Source organism: Coccomyxa subellipsoidea (assembly GCF_000258705.1).
Source record: "Coccomyxa subellipsoidea C-169, whole genome shotgun sequence".
NCBI lineage: Eukaryota > Viridiplantae > Chlorophyta > Trebouxiophyceae > Coccomyxaceae > Coccomyxa > Coccomyxa subellipsoidea.
In genome coordinates, this window is record NW_005178037.1 from 1350572 (window position 1) to 1368114 (window position 17543).

A 17543-nucleotide genomic window follows, 5' to 3' on the forward strand; every position below is an offset into this window, starting at 1 on the left:
CTGCTGTTCGATTGTCAAACTGTGGCGATGTTACCTTTCTTGCGCGGCCCATTAGATGTGAGTATCAGATGTAGATGTAGGATATGGACATTGGCTGAATTCACTTGATGGTTAGACCTGAGCTCTAGCTCGCCGTTCCCTGTGATCTTGTATTCCACTGTTCACCCATGTTGTTGCTTGGTTAATGATCTCAACTAAAAATACTGCTCATTTCCAGGCAGCGAAGACACAGTGTCAGTGATGAAGCACTTGTAACCTGAGAAAGCACACTCTTAGCTCCCAGAACGCGACTCCTTTCATGCAAACAATACAGGATGTCTAAAATAACAAATGACATGAGTTTGTGGCTGCTGACAAAGGAAAGTCGTCGAATGCAAGCCTTGATCGCAAGAAATTTCCTCGAAAGGAGGCAACTCCGCAAAAGCGATGCATGCATATGGGTGCATGGCCTAAATAGGATCCCTCGGATGCAATGTCTTTTCGGACGTAGGACTGAAATGGACTGGAAATGAGGGACTGGGTTGTGATTTTGATTGTCCTCGAACAATAGGGGGTTTAACAGTCAATCAAGGCTATCAGCATGAGAAGAGGATGCAGCTGGAGAGAGAAAACATTTGCCACGTGGCAGACGAGTTTCCTAGCTGAAAGCGCGTATAGAGAAGTCACTGTTCACCTGAATAGGTTTGACGCTCATTAGGCTCTCATCGTATGTTTGAGTGTTCTCTGGCCTAACAGATTGAAGACGCTGAGCGAAAATGGCACGGTTGCCGCTCATGCCTGCCCACCCATGGGCGATGTGACGTTGTCATGTTATAAGACTGGAGTATTGTTAGCGGATGCCAGATGCCAGATGCGTCCTATTCGTTTCACAATGTCAATGTCGGAGTCCTTGGCCACGTCGACAGCGGGAAGACCAGCCTCGGTGCGCCCAGTGACTTGCAGCATTGGGAGGCATCTTTCACAGTTGATGCGCCGCACTAGGATCCAGCCTTCAGCTGACACCTGGGAATTAAATAGAACATTGGACCGTAATTCTGTCTTGATTTTCATTGTCATGAGTCACCACATGCACAGCATGACAGGAGCACATTAACAACTTCCCTGGGCTGCCGCAGTTGCGGCCCTGTCTACCCAGCTGTCAACAGCTGCACTGGACAAGCACCCTCAGAGCAAGGAGAGGGGCATCACTTTGGACTTGGGCTTTTCATCCTTTTCAGTGCCGATGCCCGAGCGGCTGACCGGCAGCGTCCCTCTCCAGAATCTCCAGTTCACTCTGGTGGACTGCCCTGGGCATGCCTCCCTCATCCGCACCATCATCGGCGGCGCCCAAATCATCGACCTGATGATGCTGGTTATAGATGTCACCAAGGGCATCCAGGTAGGAGCTCCTCACACCTCGCATGACTTCCTTTGCCCTTTCAACAAGCTCTAGATAGGTGCTCATGTTGTTACGTCATAGTAAATTGTCAGGGTCCTGAGGTGCTCCTTCTCGGTGCAGGCTCAGACAGCGGAGTGTCTGGTGGTGGGGGAGATAGCGACGCGGCACATGCTGGTAGTCATCAATAAGGTGGACCTGCTGCCTGCCGAGCTGCGGCCCAAGCTGGTGGCCAAGGCTCGCAAGCGCCTGGCGCAGACCTTTGCTGCCACCACTTTCGCTGGATGCCCCATGGTTGCCGTCTCGGCCAAACCTGGTGCGAAAGTTTCATGCGTTTGATCTCTTCTCAGACCTTCTGAGAACATGGCCAATACTTGACGCTGCTTCAACCTGCTCTGAGGGCAGATGCGATCTCCCAACTTATTGTCACCTGCAAGCAAAGGCTGTCCTGCCACGGCACAGCCACAATGTACAGTATGGAATGGATCAGCCAAACTCTTGATGTGTTCAAGCAATTGATTCCACTGTGGCACGGGTATATGACAGTCTTGGAACAATGGCCAGGTGGCGGGGATGGGCCAGCACCGCCTGCAGAGGGAGTGGAGGCGCTGATAGAGGAGCTGGTGAAGCTGGTGCCGGCGCAGCCGCGACCGGTGAAGGGGCCGTTCCTGTTCTCTGTTGACCACTGCTTTGCAGTGAAGGGGCAGGGTACGGTGCTCACCGGCACTGTCCTGGCCGGCTCTGTTGAGGTATGCCACCCTCAAGCCTTGACAGAAGCCTGTGTCGTCACTTTCAGAACAAGATTACATTCAAAGTCATGCATATCCTCTCCTCTCCTACTTCCATCAGCAAACTCCTTTTGAATCTTGCTTAATGTGCACCTTCTCTGCATGTTCTCTGCAGAGATGATGAAGCCTCATGCTCGTTGGACATATGACCAATGCAGTCATATGAGACAACAAGCCTCTGATGGCGGGCCAATCATGGCACGCGGAGCTAGATCATCCTGGCTGGTCACTTGCAATTTGCCAGGCATGTCTTTGCATCCCTGCTTTCGATGGCATGTAGTGGACTGCGCCAGCTAGAATGAAGCTGGGGCCTCTGGATTTAGTGATTGAAATTGGAGCTGAGGGGTGCTTGTGGTTGCAGGTCGGGGGGATGGTGGAGCTGCCAGAGCTGCGGCTGGTGAAGAAGGTGAAGAGCATGCAGGTGTTCCGGCGGCCGGTGCCGTCCTGCGCGCAGGGCGACCGCGCAGGCATCTGCGTCACGCAGCTCAACGCGAGCAACTTAGAGCGCACGTTGCTGTGCGCGCCGGGCACCGTGCCGACCTTTAGCGCGGCCATTGCTGCGGTTGAGAAAGTCCGGTTCTTCTTGGGGACCCTGCCCTCCAAGAGCAAGGTGCGCAGCCCCATGCCTGGACGCAGCCGTGTGAATGATCACGAGTCATCTGACCTGGTTGGCTGGGAGGAGGTCTGTGACTGCAATTTGTGGATGGACCGCCTCAGACCTGCAGGAGGGCTTTGAAGATGCCAGGTCGTTTTTATCTTGACCGCTATTCCTCATTATAATTTATTGGGCTGGTGTTGCATGGAATCTCTTGATGCTGCCTGCTGCCTCTTATTGTGTCTGGCCAATCTGTGGCTACAGTCTAGTTGGCAAACCTGAGGCTAAGAATTAGTGCATGCAATGGAAGGTTACAATTTGTTCTCTAGGTGCTTTGAGTCTTTTATTGTACATGCCCTCAGCTGGGACTCTGGAGCAAGACACTGGATTAAGCTGCCGCTCAGTGCTGACGAGATGCTGCGCAGGTGCATGTGTCGCTGGGGCACAGCACAGTGATGGCGGAGGTGATGTACTTTGGAACACCCGACGGCAGCGGCCACGAGCCGGCTGCAGCCCTGCGCTCTGTCCTGGACCGCATCCGGCAGCTCGCTCTCAACGTGAGCCGACATCACCGTCCCATGCTCGCATGGGAATCCCTGGTGCAGCGTTTGACGTACTCACGCACTTTGCAAGTGGCAAGTAATAGTAGCCCAGCTGATGGTCGAATGATTTCTTGCAGGAGGACGTGAAGGACTTTGATTTTGGCGCTGAGTACGCGTACCAGAGCGAGCTGCACGGCTTGGAGGGGCGGCCCTGTGCTTCAGGGGCGCAGCCCACCACGCACCATGGGCCCCAGTGGGCTCTGCTGAAATTCAGCCAGCCCGTCACTGCACCCAAGGTGTGCTTTCCAGATAAATGTACAACCTGCCCCCCTGCACAAGTCCCTGGGTCTTTCAAGGCGTCCCTGAAGTCCCCTAACCCCTGAAATCGAATTGCGGATCATTGAAAGGTCACCCAAGAGCTACCAATCTGTGGCCGGCCTTGGTACGTATGCAGCTTCATACTGAAGAAACCAAGGTGATTTCTGCGGCATCACGTAAGGAATCATCGTGGTTGTCTCAATATATCCGGGGGCAGGGCCCACTTTCACCACGCTAGTGCCTGGATTGGCTAAAGGCCCTTGTTGCTGGAACAGGACGCATTGGTCATTGGGTCGCGCTTCGACACAGACGTGAGCAAGGCAGCGTGCCGGCTGGCATTCTACGGGCGGCTGACGGCGCTGCTGCGGGCCGAGGAGCCGGGCGAGCTGGCGCGGCTGCGCATCTTCAAGGCCAAGACGCGCGCCGGCAGCATCGACCGCATTGCCAAGGACGGCTTCAGTGCTGTCTGCAAGGGCATGTTCAGCAAGGACACCGACATCTCCCTCTTCGCCGGCATGAAGGTGCCTGCTCATCTTTCAAATTTGAGAAGATCAGCTGGATTATTTTGCTGATCACCTGCACGTGTTTCAGATGCAGTACTGCCCCTTCACTGATCTTCTTAACTAGCTAGGGTTTTCGCATAGTAGGTATGCACTTGTTTCACAGACAGGAAAGGGGAGAAATTCTTCACTCTTTGCCAGCCAACAAGGCTGATAAGATACTTGGGTGCTCGATCCCATGTATACTCTTTCTAACGAGTCTCTCATGAATTGAGCCACCTGCACAAGACTGGTGATCCCCTGCACATATGTGTAGCTGCCGTCTCCTCAATGCCAGGGCTGTCGCAGGCGCTGTAGAAAATGTGGCCCCAACTCACTGCTCCCAACGCTGTGGAAGAGTCATGTCACATGGCTTTTCAATGCAACGGATTGGTCCATGGCATAGAAGCATGTTTCTGTGCACTGAGTGGTGTCATGCTGCAGGTGACGACACAGAGCGGTGCAATAGGCACGATCGAGGGCTCCTTCGGCAAGTCTGGCAAGTTCAAGGTGGCCTTCCCAGAAGGCATTGCACCAGCAGCGCCCGGCCAGAATTCCATCACGTTGGTTTTTAAGCGCTTCATCTATGACCAGAATAAGAGAAATATGGTCCAATAGCTCCATTGCTTGGGCTTGCTGCCAGCCTCTCAGGGGCCTGAATCAGGGCAGCATTGCAACCTCCCGGTCAGTTCAGGGTCTGTTGAACGCTCAAATTTGTACAGATCTGCATTTTCAGTTTCAGCTCTGGACATGTGCAAAATGCTTGTAACTGAGGCCAGCATCCTTGCCAATAAATTTGTGTTCTACTCGGCAATTCATGATTGGCACCGTACCACCGGTGTTCTGTTGTTAACAACAAAACTACCTAAATTCCATCTGAATTTCAAAAGCATGCAGACAGTCTCTTCACTTAGAGGAGCAGATCATAACCGGATCAAACTTGCACAAAACCGGTGGAAGTTGAAACTGTTTTGAAGCCTACTTGACCCCCAAAGACGCCGCACACACTTGTGTGCACTCGGTCAAACAATACTGTCTGCTGCGAAACCCGTCTTTGAAAACTACCAGCTCCTTCCGCACAGACAGTGGTCCAAGTCCAGGCGCTCCTGCATAGGGAGGAATTCAAATATTGTCAAGTGTGCCCTATTAGCAGCCCTGCTGTACCCACCACAATTGCTGCCTTGGTCCTGGCTTGGAAAGCCAGCAGCATATCACACCAGGATTCCTCCTGTGTCAGACATGCGGCTTACTTTTCAGAGATGTTTGGATTAGGCAAACTATTTCAAGCATGGCACGCACCGTCGCCACCACGTATGCAAGTGGCCACGCACTTCCTTGCGCAATCCTGCACCTCCTTGTTTTTGAGAAGCTTCCCGAGATTGCCTACTGGCTTCACGCCTGCAGCATGTCCACTTACTCAAGCCAGTGTCAACCAGCCTCAGCATGGGAAGAGAACCTGGTGGTGCTGATGCTGACCTGTTGAAGACAGCTGAGATGGGATATTGTTCAGGTTGTCCTCAGAATTCAATGGACCAAATGCCAACGCAGGGCTGCCTGCAAGCAACACCTGCCAGACAGATGCACTTGAGCCTCAACAAGGGCATGACACTTTCTCTGCGCCACTGAAAAAGGTGTGAAGGGATGGATGCCTTCATGAAGACTGAGGTCATGTCCTCTTACAAGAGATATGCTGCTTGCTGCCACAATGGACTGCATGCTTCCTCTGCTGGCCGCAAGAACTGTGTCTAGAGGAAGTCTCAAGGCACCAATGAGTGTCCGTCTCGGAGCTGTGGCGGTGCATGGCACTCTGCTGGCCAAAACTGCTGGTGCCACTGGAACGGCAGAGATTACAGGGTGGGAAGGCCAGAGCATTGCCCTCTCCACTGCCTACAATTTTACCCTTTCCAAGAGTTGTCTGCAACCGCTACGATGTGGGCGTGTGCTTCAAGTGTGGACAAGGCAGCTGGCGCCAGATCGCTTGTTGATCACTATGCTGCGTCACAAGAGGTGTCCTCGCTGATCACAAAGCAAAGTCAATCTCCTTCGATATCTCCTTGATGTCAAATAGAGTGACTTTAAGATCTGTGTTCAGGTTCAAAAGATCAAATTTGGATTGATGTCCGAAACCAAGGTGCAGAAGATGTCCCGGAACAATCACGCAGTTTCGAAACAAAATTTGACTTATGTGCAAGCACAAAAGTTTGACTTTGACCAAGCCTCTTTCTCTCTCTCTCTCTCTATCTGTGTCTTTGCAACACCTACTGCCCATGTCACGAGACAGGACAATCCCATAAGTTTGGTTTTTGTGTGTGTCAATCTTGCTTTTGTTGCTCAAGCTGCATGCCGCATGCGGCATGCTGCGCAGCTGCAGTAGCCAGCTGCATTACTGCGCAATTGCAACCCTGGGCCGTGCGTGCAACCATGCCATGGCATTTTTTAAAATATTCAAGTCGCATCTAAGCCTTGTGGAAGAACTCCATTGACAGGCAGTGCTGTTTCTGTATATGCGCTGAACCTTGATAAGTAATTGTCAGCAGCGGGTGGGCTGGCCGATTGCCAGTGCCAATAGGAATACTCCAGTGTGCCCGACATCACAATCGCGCAAAAGAGACTAACTAGCATAGTAAGTGAAGAACTCATGCCTTTTAAGAGCATGCCTGTGCCTTGCTTGTTCTGCTTCATACCACCGCAAAATTGTCAATGGCAACACGACTGCCATTCTCTCACTGCACCTTCACTGCATTCTGGCCTTGGCTCTTGAAGAAGCCTGCTTCCCTCTGGCGCTCCAAGTCCATCAGCTGCATCCTCTGCCGGTGACCCTCCAGATCAAAGTCGTCCTTCTTGTCCCTGCACATTCCAATCACTCTAATCAAACAAACACCTCCACTTATGCTGGATATGGGCACTGGGACCCAACAAGACGGCATCAAATTTTGTTATGAAGTGCTTTAAACCAAGCACTCACCCGCCCAGACTTTGATACAGGTGTGCAGGCTGGATATGAGGCAGGAGCGCCGTGCGCAGCTCATCATTTGTGTACACCAGGGTGATCTTCGCGCTAGTCTTCTCATCCAGGAAGGCCTGCAATCACATCCCCTCCCTTGGTCATCACTAACGATGTGGGTACTATTGTGCTAGCGCTGCAAGTCTTCTGCCTCTAGAATGAACATGGTATGGCCGTGCACAGCTTGTTGTAGACTTTGGTCTTTTTAGAGCCAAAGCCCCGCGCCCCACCTGAGCTGCTGACCAGGCCAACCAGAAGTAAGTGGGGGGCCTTGACAGCACAGCAAAGGCCAGGCGCTCTGGGTAGTGATTTTGGGCGAGGTGGATGAAGCTGGCCAGCTGGGTGAGGCCCTCTGAGAAGTTTGCCAGGTCCGCAGCAACGATGACCTGGCCCACACCTGGGCATCAAGAGCGCATTTTGTGAGCTTCAGCCCCTTGGGTAATACTGTGTTCTTGTGTCTGACATGCCCATGGTGTGTAAGCACAAGAAGCATGCAGAGAGAATATCCTTACCAGCATCATCTGCCATTTTGCATGCCGTTTCCAGGTTGTATATCCAGAATTTTGTCTGCTCTTCCGTACTGCAAGCTGTCATAGGGCGCCTGCAAGCACCATACGCTTGTTCAACAGTGGCATCAGCAAGGTATGCTTTCTGACAAGCCCTGCAACGTGCATAAGGGCTTTCTGCACAATGATTTGTCAAGAGCTCAATTTAATATTGTTGGGCAGAACCCCACTTCAGCTGGTAGAAGATGATGGGTCTTCCAGAAAGGTCCCTCTCCGCTGCAACTTCGATTCTCCCAGATTGACCTGCTTTCTCGACATCTTTCCAAGTGATACTTTCAGGTCTGCTCTGCCTCCTCCATTCCAAGGTACTCCTACAGGTAGTGGTCAGACTTCATAAAGGATGTGCCCTGTGCTATGTGCAGCAAAACAAGCCTGCCAACACCTTCAGCCGCTTTATAATGCAATTTGCAGTGATACATGAGCAATTTCGAGCATCATAACACTTCAAAGATTCTCCTGCCCCGAAGAAGACGGGTACGGTGGGTTGGACCTTTACATGCTGATGTGAGTATATTGGGCTTTCACTTCGAGGCAGACCACACTGGCAGGGTCGCCCACCTCAGCATATATGTGGCTGCAGTAACGTCACCGTTGCGTGCTTTCACGTATCGCTCAATAGTGTTGGCACTGCAAAAAGCCGCCAGCGCATCATCGCTTGTGAGGTCGCGGAGTGCATTGCTGACTGTCTCGATACATGCATCGCTGCATTCCATTGAAGCTTGAGTGAATTTCTGATAGCCCCGATTCAGCGATGCAAATATAGCGTGACCTTGGAATTCTCACCAACTGATGAGGCTTCGTAGCTATAGCCTGACGCCCGAAGTTTGAGAACGCACTACTATCTTTCCGGCAAGTATTGAACTATATCAATCAGAGATTTTGGAAGAAGAGGAGAACAGGTGGGGTTTACGTGAAGCTCGTGTTTGTTTCGTCCAAGGATCGTTGACCGGTCAATCTTCTAAACTTGGACCGTAGAAAACCGTAGACACCTTGGGGCCTGCTGCCACAAACGTCAATGATCCATCATAGCATGAGTGGAAGGAAATCAATACATACTGTTACAGAAAGAGATATATTCAGTTTTCCTACTAGTGGTTTGCCGCGTAGGTCTTGCGAAGTGTAGGACACAGATTCACCTGATGAATACATCGTGATGGCGTGTGAGATTGTCAGCTTCGGGGTGGAGTCCCTAAGATGTAATTCTTCCACCATACAGATATGGTTGATGTCACGTTGATGGCTTTCAACGATTTTCTGGACGATGACTTTGATGACCTGGTATGCTACAGAACAAGATGGTGCTTGGTCTGTATAGTTCATTGGTTGTGGGATTTCAAATTTAGTCCTGTGTATATCATCCTAAGAAGATCGACAGACCACATTCTATATCTATATGCAGTCCATCTTCTGGTTGCCAGTCTCTCTGACAGGCTAGTGCATCCGTAGGACTTCTCAGTCCTCGAGGCTTTGGAGGCCCAACACTTGGCAGCAAGAGGTGGTGGAGGAGCTCATAGCCTGCAAGGAAGCAGGCTGCCTGCATGGACAGGAAGATCCGAGCCAGAGGTTGTCCCAGGAACTGGCGGCAGCAACCGGGGGCAGCATGTGCAGCGCGAGCAGCCAGACATCCCTGCAAGGATGCCCTTATCGCACAGTGGTCCACATCGCATAGATGCCGAGCCAGGAGCAGCGCATCCTTGGGGACAAGCCACTGCTGGGGGAGCTGATCAGCCGCAGCAATCTTGGAGTGGCAACAGGAGGCAACATGGCAGCGCACCTTCCACATCAGCTCATCATGTGGGCGCGCAGCAGAGCAAGTTGGGTCACACCAGCACGATGGCTACTGCTCCCACTCATGGCCACATGTATCCTGGAGCACCGGGTGCTAGCAATGGGTCTGCAGCAGGAGCTGACAGCAGATATTCTGCTGTCCAGCATCACAGCAACCATGCAGGGCCCTGGCAGCAGCCTCCTAGGGAACAAAGGCCGCCTGTGAGGACCACATGGGAGCCTGGAGGACACACCCAGAAAGGCACTTTCCAGAGCCATGCAGGGCAGCCCCATATGCAAGCACCCTTTGGCAGAGGAGAGGATCCAGTCAGCACATCCCCATCCTCAGCACCTGCGCAACAGGTGTTCCTTGGAGCTGCAGCACAACATACATCCACAGAGCAGCCGCGCTCAGATGGAATTAGCGCCCCAGCTCCGTTCGAATGGAATGACTGGCAGCCAGATGCGGGGGACGAGGCCACAGATTGGGACTACAACACAGGTGCTGGACCAGCAGAGTGGGTTGAGGGAGCAGGGCGCTGCTCTGAGGGCCGAGAGCCGCCTGAGGGAGAGAAATTGGGGGATGCAGCCACAGACATGGATGCAGAGCGACAGGGCATGCATGAGGAGGGAGCAGCTGCTGCAGCTGATGATGAGCCCAGACTGATGCAGTTCAACAGCACCAACAAGGGCATCCTGGTGGACACGTGTGTCCACATCTACCTGATGGATCTCTTCATGGTTGAGCAAAGTACAAACACATGCATGTTGGAAGTCTTATTTGCCCTCAGGCAGATGTCCTTGTTGCTCCTCAGCACTATGCGACTCCAGTGAGCATGAAGTGGTGGTAATATTGTCTTATGATTTGGGGCGTACAGGTTTGCTGCTAAGAACTGGATCTACCCAGAGGGTGTGCCAGAGAGGGCATACCAGGTGGCCATTGTGGAGCAGGCCCTGCTGAAGAACACCCTGGTCTGCCTGCCCACGGGCCTGGGCAAGACCTTCATCGCTGCTGTGGTCATGTACAACTTCTTTCGCTGGTTCCCTGAGGTGTGCGCAGCACCAAAGCATTCTTTGCTTCATCTGCTTGGCCTGCTACCAATTCCTGCCCATTAGGGGCCTCAGGGCGAGCTTTATGCTGTCAGGACTGCATTGGAGGACAAAGTGCTGATCTGTTAAAGAGATGACTGAAGCAATGTGCGGTTGGGCGGTGCAGGGCAAAGTTGTGTTCCTGGCTCCCACAAAGCCGCTCGTGCACCAGCAGATGGATGCTTGCCAGAAGTTCATGGGCAGCTCCAAGGTCAGCTTCCTATTCTGCTCTCTTCTCACATTTGGCTTTGGGAGGGGCTTGGCAACAAGACAAATGCCGGATTTACAGATTTGCTCAAGGCCAAGTTGCTTTGCAGGGCAACAGCATCGTGCTGGATGGCGGCGTGAACAGGGAGAACCGCATCGTCCAATGGGATTCTCCCCACAAGCGCATCATCTTCGCCACCCCCCAGACCTTCAAGAACGACGTCTGCACAGGTGTGTGCAAATGTATCCACTCGTGCAAGTCACTCACAAAGGAATGGGTTTGGGCCATGCTGCAGGGGTGTGTTCACTTGTGAGCGACTGGGCGTATGCAGGAGTGGGTTCACTAGTGAGCAATTGAGTGTCTGCAGGGGTGTGCCCGCTGGAGAAGATCACATGCGTGGTGGTGGACGAGTGCCATCGGGCCGTGGGCAAGAATGATGCCGTGGCGGTCATCGAGAAGCTGCGCTCAGAGGGCTGCAAATTCCGCGTTCTGGGGCTCAGCGCGACACCTGGCAGCAAGAGGGAGGCAGTGCAGGTCTGTTATTGTGGTCCTCTATTCGGTCAATCATATAAATTTACGGCTGGTCATTGCAGGGCCCTGAGCTTGATGGCATCCTGGCCAGAATACATGGATAGTGCATGTGATTGGTGGTGTGCACAGTGCAAAGATTCATGCGCAAGTCCCTTCCATAATGCACATGACTGATACACGTCAGGAGGCATATGAGGCACGTTCAGATTTATAGATTGGCAGCCATCAAGACTGAAGGACTGTTGTATGGGCTTCAAAGGGGCAGCATGTGTCGCAGGAGGTTCTGCAGAATCTGATGATCTCGGCGATAGAGTTCCGGGGCGAGGAGGACGCTGACGTGGTGCCGTACCGGCACGCGACGGCGCGCGAGATGATGGTGGTGGAGCCCAGCCGCGAGGTGGGCCACGCGCGCGCCATGCTACTCTCAGCCTTCCGCCACATCATGGCCGAACTCTGCCGCTCCAAGGTGACCTCCCTGGCCCTTGCACCAGTCTCCAGTCACTGCCTTGCGAAAGTGACTCCCGGGCAAGAGTCACTCCCTCACAGGTCCCTGGAAGAATGGTAGTATAAATGGGTTGTTCGGTAAATAGTCCTTCAAAACACTGCAAGCCCCGTCAACAGACCAAGGGAAAGATTGTCCTATTGGAACCTGTGCCAAGCATGGTGTGTGTTACAAGTAAGGTGTAGGGTAGGATTTCACAGAGGGTACACACTGAGGGGTTGTGCAAATGCAGATGTACTTTGGCAATGCTGACGCGGAGACTGTCACCCGTTTCGGGCTTCAGCAAGCGCAGCAGCAGCAGTACGGCCAGAAATTCGGCCCGGCCTCCGTGCTCTTCCGGCAGGTCTGGCCCAAGGCCCTCCATTTGCATCCTTTGCATGCATCTGCTGCCCTGCAGAACATCCCCTGGTCATCCACAATCAGGCATCATCCTGCAATGCAAAGTATACGAACCGCCGTCCAACGGGCACATATGGGTGGCTTCTGGGGAGCCATGCAGTTGACTAATGTGCAGCTGGCGAGCATGCTTGCATGTTTTGTTGCCATGATTTTAATCTCAGTTTCCATTCTGTATTCCCACTTGAACATAAATTAAAATTTGGATTTGGATGCGGCAGGCGATGCTGCTGGCGGACCTGCGCGACCACATGGACCTGCACGGCCTGGGCCAGGCGCAGGAGTACCTCAACGAGAAACTGGGCGCCGAAAACAACTCCCCCCTGCGCCGCCTACTCGACACCACGCAGGAATTCCGCGAGGTTCGCTGATCCTGCTTTCCCTGCTGCTCTACCACACCAGACCAACCACGTGTTCATCCTTCGACAAGGTTGCATTGGAAGTCTGCAGCTCGCTGACGGCGGGCAAATTGAAGTTGAGGTCCTGTCAGAGAGTGCAATCAGGTAAAAGTCGATAATAGGCAGTGCGCCGCACAGCTTGTTCCGTTGTCCATGGAACAAGCCCTCCCTTTCAGACAAATAGGTTCTTTATCTGCCGTTTGCAGTGCATTGTTCGGCACGTATCATCAGTGGGAAAGTTGATGTTGACAGCTGCTGTGCCTCTTGCTGCCCCGGCAGTTCCAGGCGCGGCTGGATCATCTGGTGAGGAGCGCGGCGGCGCACCCCAAGATGGCCGCGCTGCAGGAGGTGATCCTCGCGCATTTCAGCGCGCATGCGGCCTCGGCCGACGCTGGGCGGCCGACGCGCGTGATCGTGTTCACCAATCTGCGCGACAGCGTGCACCAGATCTGCGACGTCCTGCGCAAGCACGAGCCCCTCATCAAGGCCAGGCATGTACACTGGTTCGCATCCTGTCATGGTTGCGCCATGTCAGCAGATCAATTAAAGTGTGACATCCACTGCAGCTAGGCAACGTTCACAAGGTCAGACAGAGCTGTCATGGCTTTTTGAAGTGCATTCCGTACATCAAGTGCAGCACCAGCATGGTCCCCTGGTCACAGCCAGCAAGTCTACCGCTCTTTTCAGGGCAGAGCATTTCGATGACTGCAAGTATGACAGGCCCGCACACTTAAGCAAAGAGCATTCGGGGCTCTTCAAGCGCAACAAGGGCAGTGCGGATGTGTCCAGCAGAGCAGAGACCGGCGGACCCAGTGTTGCCACTTGTTAAAGTGTGATGTGTACTTAGTGCTGAGCGTGGGCCGCGCAGGATGTTCATAGGGCAGGGCGCTGGCAGCAAGAGGGGTGCCGGGGGCATGAAGCAGCTGGAGCAGAAGAAGGTGCTGGCCGACTTCAGGGCGGGCCTCTACAACACCATGGTCGCCACCTGCATCGGCGAGGAGGGCCTCGATATCCCCCAGGTCTGCCATCCCAATCATGACTCGCCCGTTGATGTAGTTCTCTCTCACTGTGCCATACTGTGAAGCCCCCAGCCTCAGGCAGCTGGCCTGACGCATGGTCGTGCTTGGAGGTATTGGCCTTGAGCAGATAGGGGATGACAACACCTCTGATAGTCGAAAGGAAAGGATCCTCAATTTCGTGAGAAATGCGTGACAATGAATTGGTTATTGCAGGTGGACCTGGTGCTGTGCTACGATGCAAACGCTTCGCCGATCCGCGACATCCAGCGCAGCGGGCGCACGGGGCGCCACAGGGAGGGAAAAGTCATCCACATCATGGCCGCCGGCAAAGAGGAGCAGAGCTACAAGAGGCAGCAGCTGGTGCTGTCCATGTGCAAGCTTCTCATTTAAATGATCGTTTTATTCAGTATGGGGGCCCCTCATATCGCTCTGATGGAAGTTGCTAGGCAGCGTCTGAGTTCCTGTCGGCTCATGGTGCAGGCGGCGCAAGATCTGCACCGCCAGCTGCGCCGCCAGGACTTTGAGCTGTACAAGCCCAATCCGCGCATGCTGCCGCGCAAGTATGAACCCCGCCAACTGAAAGCCGACGTCAGCTCCACATCCCCAGCCAAGGAGGCCAGCTCTGGCTCAGGCGCATCCGGTCGCGGCCGGGCCGGCCGCCGATCCGGCAGCGCAGCCGGTCGGGGCCACAGGCGCGGCCGCGCGCGCGGCGGTGCCGGGGACGCCAGCTCAGCCGGGGCCGAGGCGCCTGCGCCACCGACGGGCGGTGCAGCCGTCAGCCCTCGCAGCCGCTGGCGCGGCCCCGCAAAGGGCTCGGCACGCGGCGGCGCGGCGCGGCGCGGCCGGCCTGCCGGACCACGGCCGGCCCATGCAGACCCCGATGATGACAATCCAGCGGAGCAGGCCGAGGCGCCAGTGCAGGCTCCGGCTGCCAAGGCGGCGCCGATGAGCCTGAAGGAACGCATCGCTGCGAACAATGCCAGCCGCAATACCAGCGTTGTTTTGCCTGCGCGTGTGGCAGAGCCGGCACAGGAGGGTCCCATCGCGGACCCTGATGTGACTGTAATGGACAGCCCTCCCGCTGAGGAGGACCGGCCAGACTTTGGTGATGACACCGAGCCAAGCAGCAGGGCAGCTGGTGTCGACTGTGCTGCTGCCGTGGAGTCTGAGGAAGACCTGATGGAGCCGCTCTTCATAGACTCCGATGATCCCAAGGCAAACACCACTTGGCTACTTCCAACGTGCTCTGCACAAAACAGTTCCTGTCGATGGCCTTGCACTCACTGGTGTTCTCATTGGAGCAGCGCTGGTGTCCTCAGCCCCAGCATCATGAATAATGCATAATACTGGATTGTGCAGGAGAGAGACGGCAGTGCTGATGCGGCTGGTGATGTGGAGGTCGCATCACTCCAGGAGCCTGCTCATGAGGCCCAATGTGTTGCTCCAGACGCAAGTGCAGCAGAGCGCATAATGGCCGCGCTTCCATTCCCAGATTGTGCAGACTTCATCAGGTGCGCCACGCAAATTACTCTCAACAATTGCCTCTCTGGGCAATTGTCTTGTTCTTGGATGGTTTTATAGCTGAGACAAGCTCGGGATTATTGAAAGCCTTAGCTTCAACCTCCTTTTGGTGCAATTGTGCAGTGTCCAAGCAGACATGAGCATCCGAGTCAAGTCCCCACCACCGGAGCTGCTTGCCGCCGTATTTGGGCTTCCCACAGCAGCGCCCTCATCTGACGTGGGACGGCCGTTGGAGGCAATCTCTGCACAAGACTTCCATGCGGCTCAAAGCGACGCCGCCAGCAGCACAGCAGCCTGGCTCGCAGACCTGCACAGCATCCTCTGCGGTGACCAATCGCAAGGTGACGACGAAGATGGCCCTGCAGCGGCGCAGCCTGGCACAAGGGATCCAGCAGAGAAGCAGGCAGGAGGCGGCCATTGCCAGGGAGCGGCACAAGGGTCTGCGGCCATGGCCGCTGCACTGGCGGAGGCCGGTGCTAGGAAGGAGGGGAAGCAGCCAAGGAGGGGCAGCAAGGGGGAGAAGAGAGCCAGTGCATCAGCGCAGCCGGAGCAGCAGAAGCGGCAGAAGAAGGCTGCAAAGGACGCCGCTGCGGCAAGGAGGAAGGACAGCGAAGCCGCCGCACGAGCAGCAGAGCTACAGGCTGCCGAGGCAGCGGTTAGAGGCCCCCAGATGAGCCTGACGGAGAAGATGCAGCTCGCCAGCAGGGCACAGCAGCAGATGTCGGCCTCTGCTGCTGCTGCAGAGCTGGACTGCTTGGCTGGCGCTCACCAGGTCAGGGAGGCCCCCCCAGCTACTTTTGCTGCAGGCTTGGACGCAGCATTGCCGGAGACTGAGCAGCATGCAACTAGCAGCCACAGCACAGCTGCAGAGGTGCCAGAGGCAGATGCGGCAGAGGAGCAGAGTGCCAGCGACGGTGATGGCAAAGAGCGCCTGTCGCAGCAGCCGCTGCTTCAGAGGCTGCAGAACAGGCTGCGCCAGGCGAAGGGCAACAGCGCAACCGACCGCCAACTGCAACCGTCAGCGGCAAACGCCAGTCTACCAGAGCGCATTGAGGTGGGAGAGGGCGGCGAGCACGAGGAAACGCTGTCACAGGTGCCCCTGGCAGAGCGAGTCAGCGTCAGGGCAGCCCACGCCAGCAGGCATAGCCGGCATGCGCTCAGCACTGCCGTGCCCAGACAGGATGCGGGCCTAGATGCGAAGGCAGCGCAGCCAGACGCGTGCACAGCAGGAGCAGACTTCGAGGTGTGCAAGGTGCTGGACAGCGACACAGAGGCAGAGGTTGTGGCGCTGTCACAGATGCCTCTTGCCAGCCGACTGCCTCGCGCCAGGAGTGGGAAGCCTGGGCCTTTGCCAGCTCGGGCTGCGGCAGACAGGGTGCCTGATTCTACACCTGCGGGCACGCACGCGCACAGCAGCCGGCCGGCCAGCACAGCGCGCGACACGCGCCCTGGTGACATGTCCGCAGATGGCGGCGATCCTGTGCTTGTGGGCTCTTCTACACAGCGAGGCAGCGGGACGGGGGAAGCACAGCGCATGCAACCATGCAGAGCTCAGCAGAGCACAGAGACGCAGGCAGCTCAGGATCGCATGCACCAGGCGTGGCACGCCCGACCAAGCCCTGCGATCGCCGCCCGGTGCCAACTGCTAGCACAGCACGGCGTCGAAAATCGAGCGCGCAATGCAATCGAAGGGCCTGAGCGTGTGGCTGTGGCAGAGCAGCAGAGCAAGCAGCGGCCGCAGCCGGAAAGCAAGGAGGCCGTTGTCAAGGGCAACTGGGACCTGCTGGACGACTTGGGCGGACTGGACTTCTTCTCAGCGCCTCCCAGCCCCGGGCTCAAACCCCCTCTCGAGACGCCCTGCGCCACAGTGGGCGCGGCAGCGGCCGGGGCCAGTGCGGAGGAGCCCAGTACCAGCCCGGCACTCGCTGTGGGCAGGCCTGCAGCCAGGAGGGGGAATGTGCTGTGGAGCCCCGAGGAGGCAACGCCCCTGCCGCGGCCGCCGGAGCATTCGCGGCCGACAGACCCCGGTGACTCGACCGGCGGCTTCAGGCGGCCTGTCGCCAGGCGCAAGCGCGCAATCCTTGACAGCTGCACTCCAGGTTAACTCATGCACACACCTCTCAATATGTCTATCAGCGTTAACAGCTGTGCGTGACCATTATGTGATCCACTGGACCTCAAAAAATCAGCTTGACCTCTTGGTGGGCAAACATGGCTTTCAATGGAGGGATGCAATCGGATGCATTGTACTGCTTTATATCGCTTCTTTCGCCTGTGTAGCACGTGCTTGGTGTTGGATTTTTGTTCAGAGAAAACTTGGAATATCCATGAATATGAGAGTGAGCAAGATTGAGATTGCCGGATTTGTTTGCAGGCGAGCCAGAG

At 55.4% G+C, this 17543-nt stretch overlaps 3 protein-coding genes across 3 annotated transcripts; 2 read left to right on the forward strand and 1 right to left on the reverse strand.

Annotated features, from left to right (window-relative positions):
* Window positions 1-843: 843 nt before the first annotated feature.
* Window positions 844-4775, forward strand: COCSUDRAFT_62618 (selenocysteine-specific elongation factor EF-Sec; the record flags this gene model as incomplete). Its single annotated transcript, XM_005648586.1, has 9 exons — window positions 844-922; window positions 1116-1378; window positions 1499-1691; window positions 1940-2124; window positions 2525-2773; window positions 3184-3315; window positions 3438-3596; window positions 3894-4139; window positions 4602-4775. 9 exons carry the CDS (start codon window positions 844-846, stop codon window positions 4773-4775), a joined length of 1680 nt encoding a protein of 559 aa, XP_005648643.1.
* Window positions 4776-6880: 2105 nt separating this feature from the next.
* COCSUDRAFT_41403 (CRAL/TRIO domain-containing protein) lies at window positions 6881-8440 on the reverse strand (the record flags this gene model as incomplete). The annotated part of the gene is made up of 5 exons (XM_005648587.1): window positions 6881-7004; window positions 7123-7238; window positions 7392-7558; window positions 7674-7762; window positions 8286-8440. 5 exons carry the CDS (start codon window positions 8438-8440, stop codon window positions 6881-6883), a joined length of 651 nt encoding a protein of 216 aa, XP_005648644.1.
* Window positions 8441-10382: 1942 nt separating this feature from the next.
* Window positions 10383-11677, forward strand: COCSUDRAFT_7659 (P-loop containing nucleoside triphosphate hydrolase protein; the record flags this gene model as incomplete). Its single annotated transcript, XM_005648588.1, has 5 exons — window positions 10383-10544; window positions 10711-10794; window positions 10901-11021; window positions 11159-11325; window positions 11600-11677. Coding segments are annotated over 5 exons (612 nt in total), but the record flags the coding sequence as incomplete, so codon positions are not given.
* Window positions 11678-17543: the final 5866 nt, after the last annotated feature.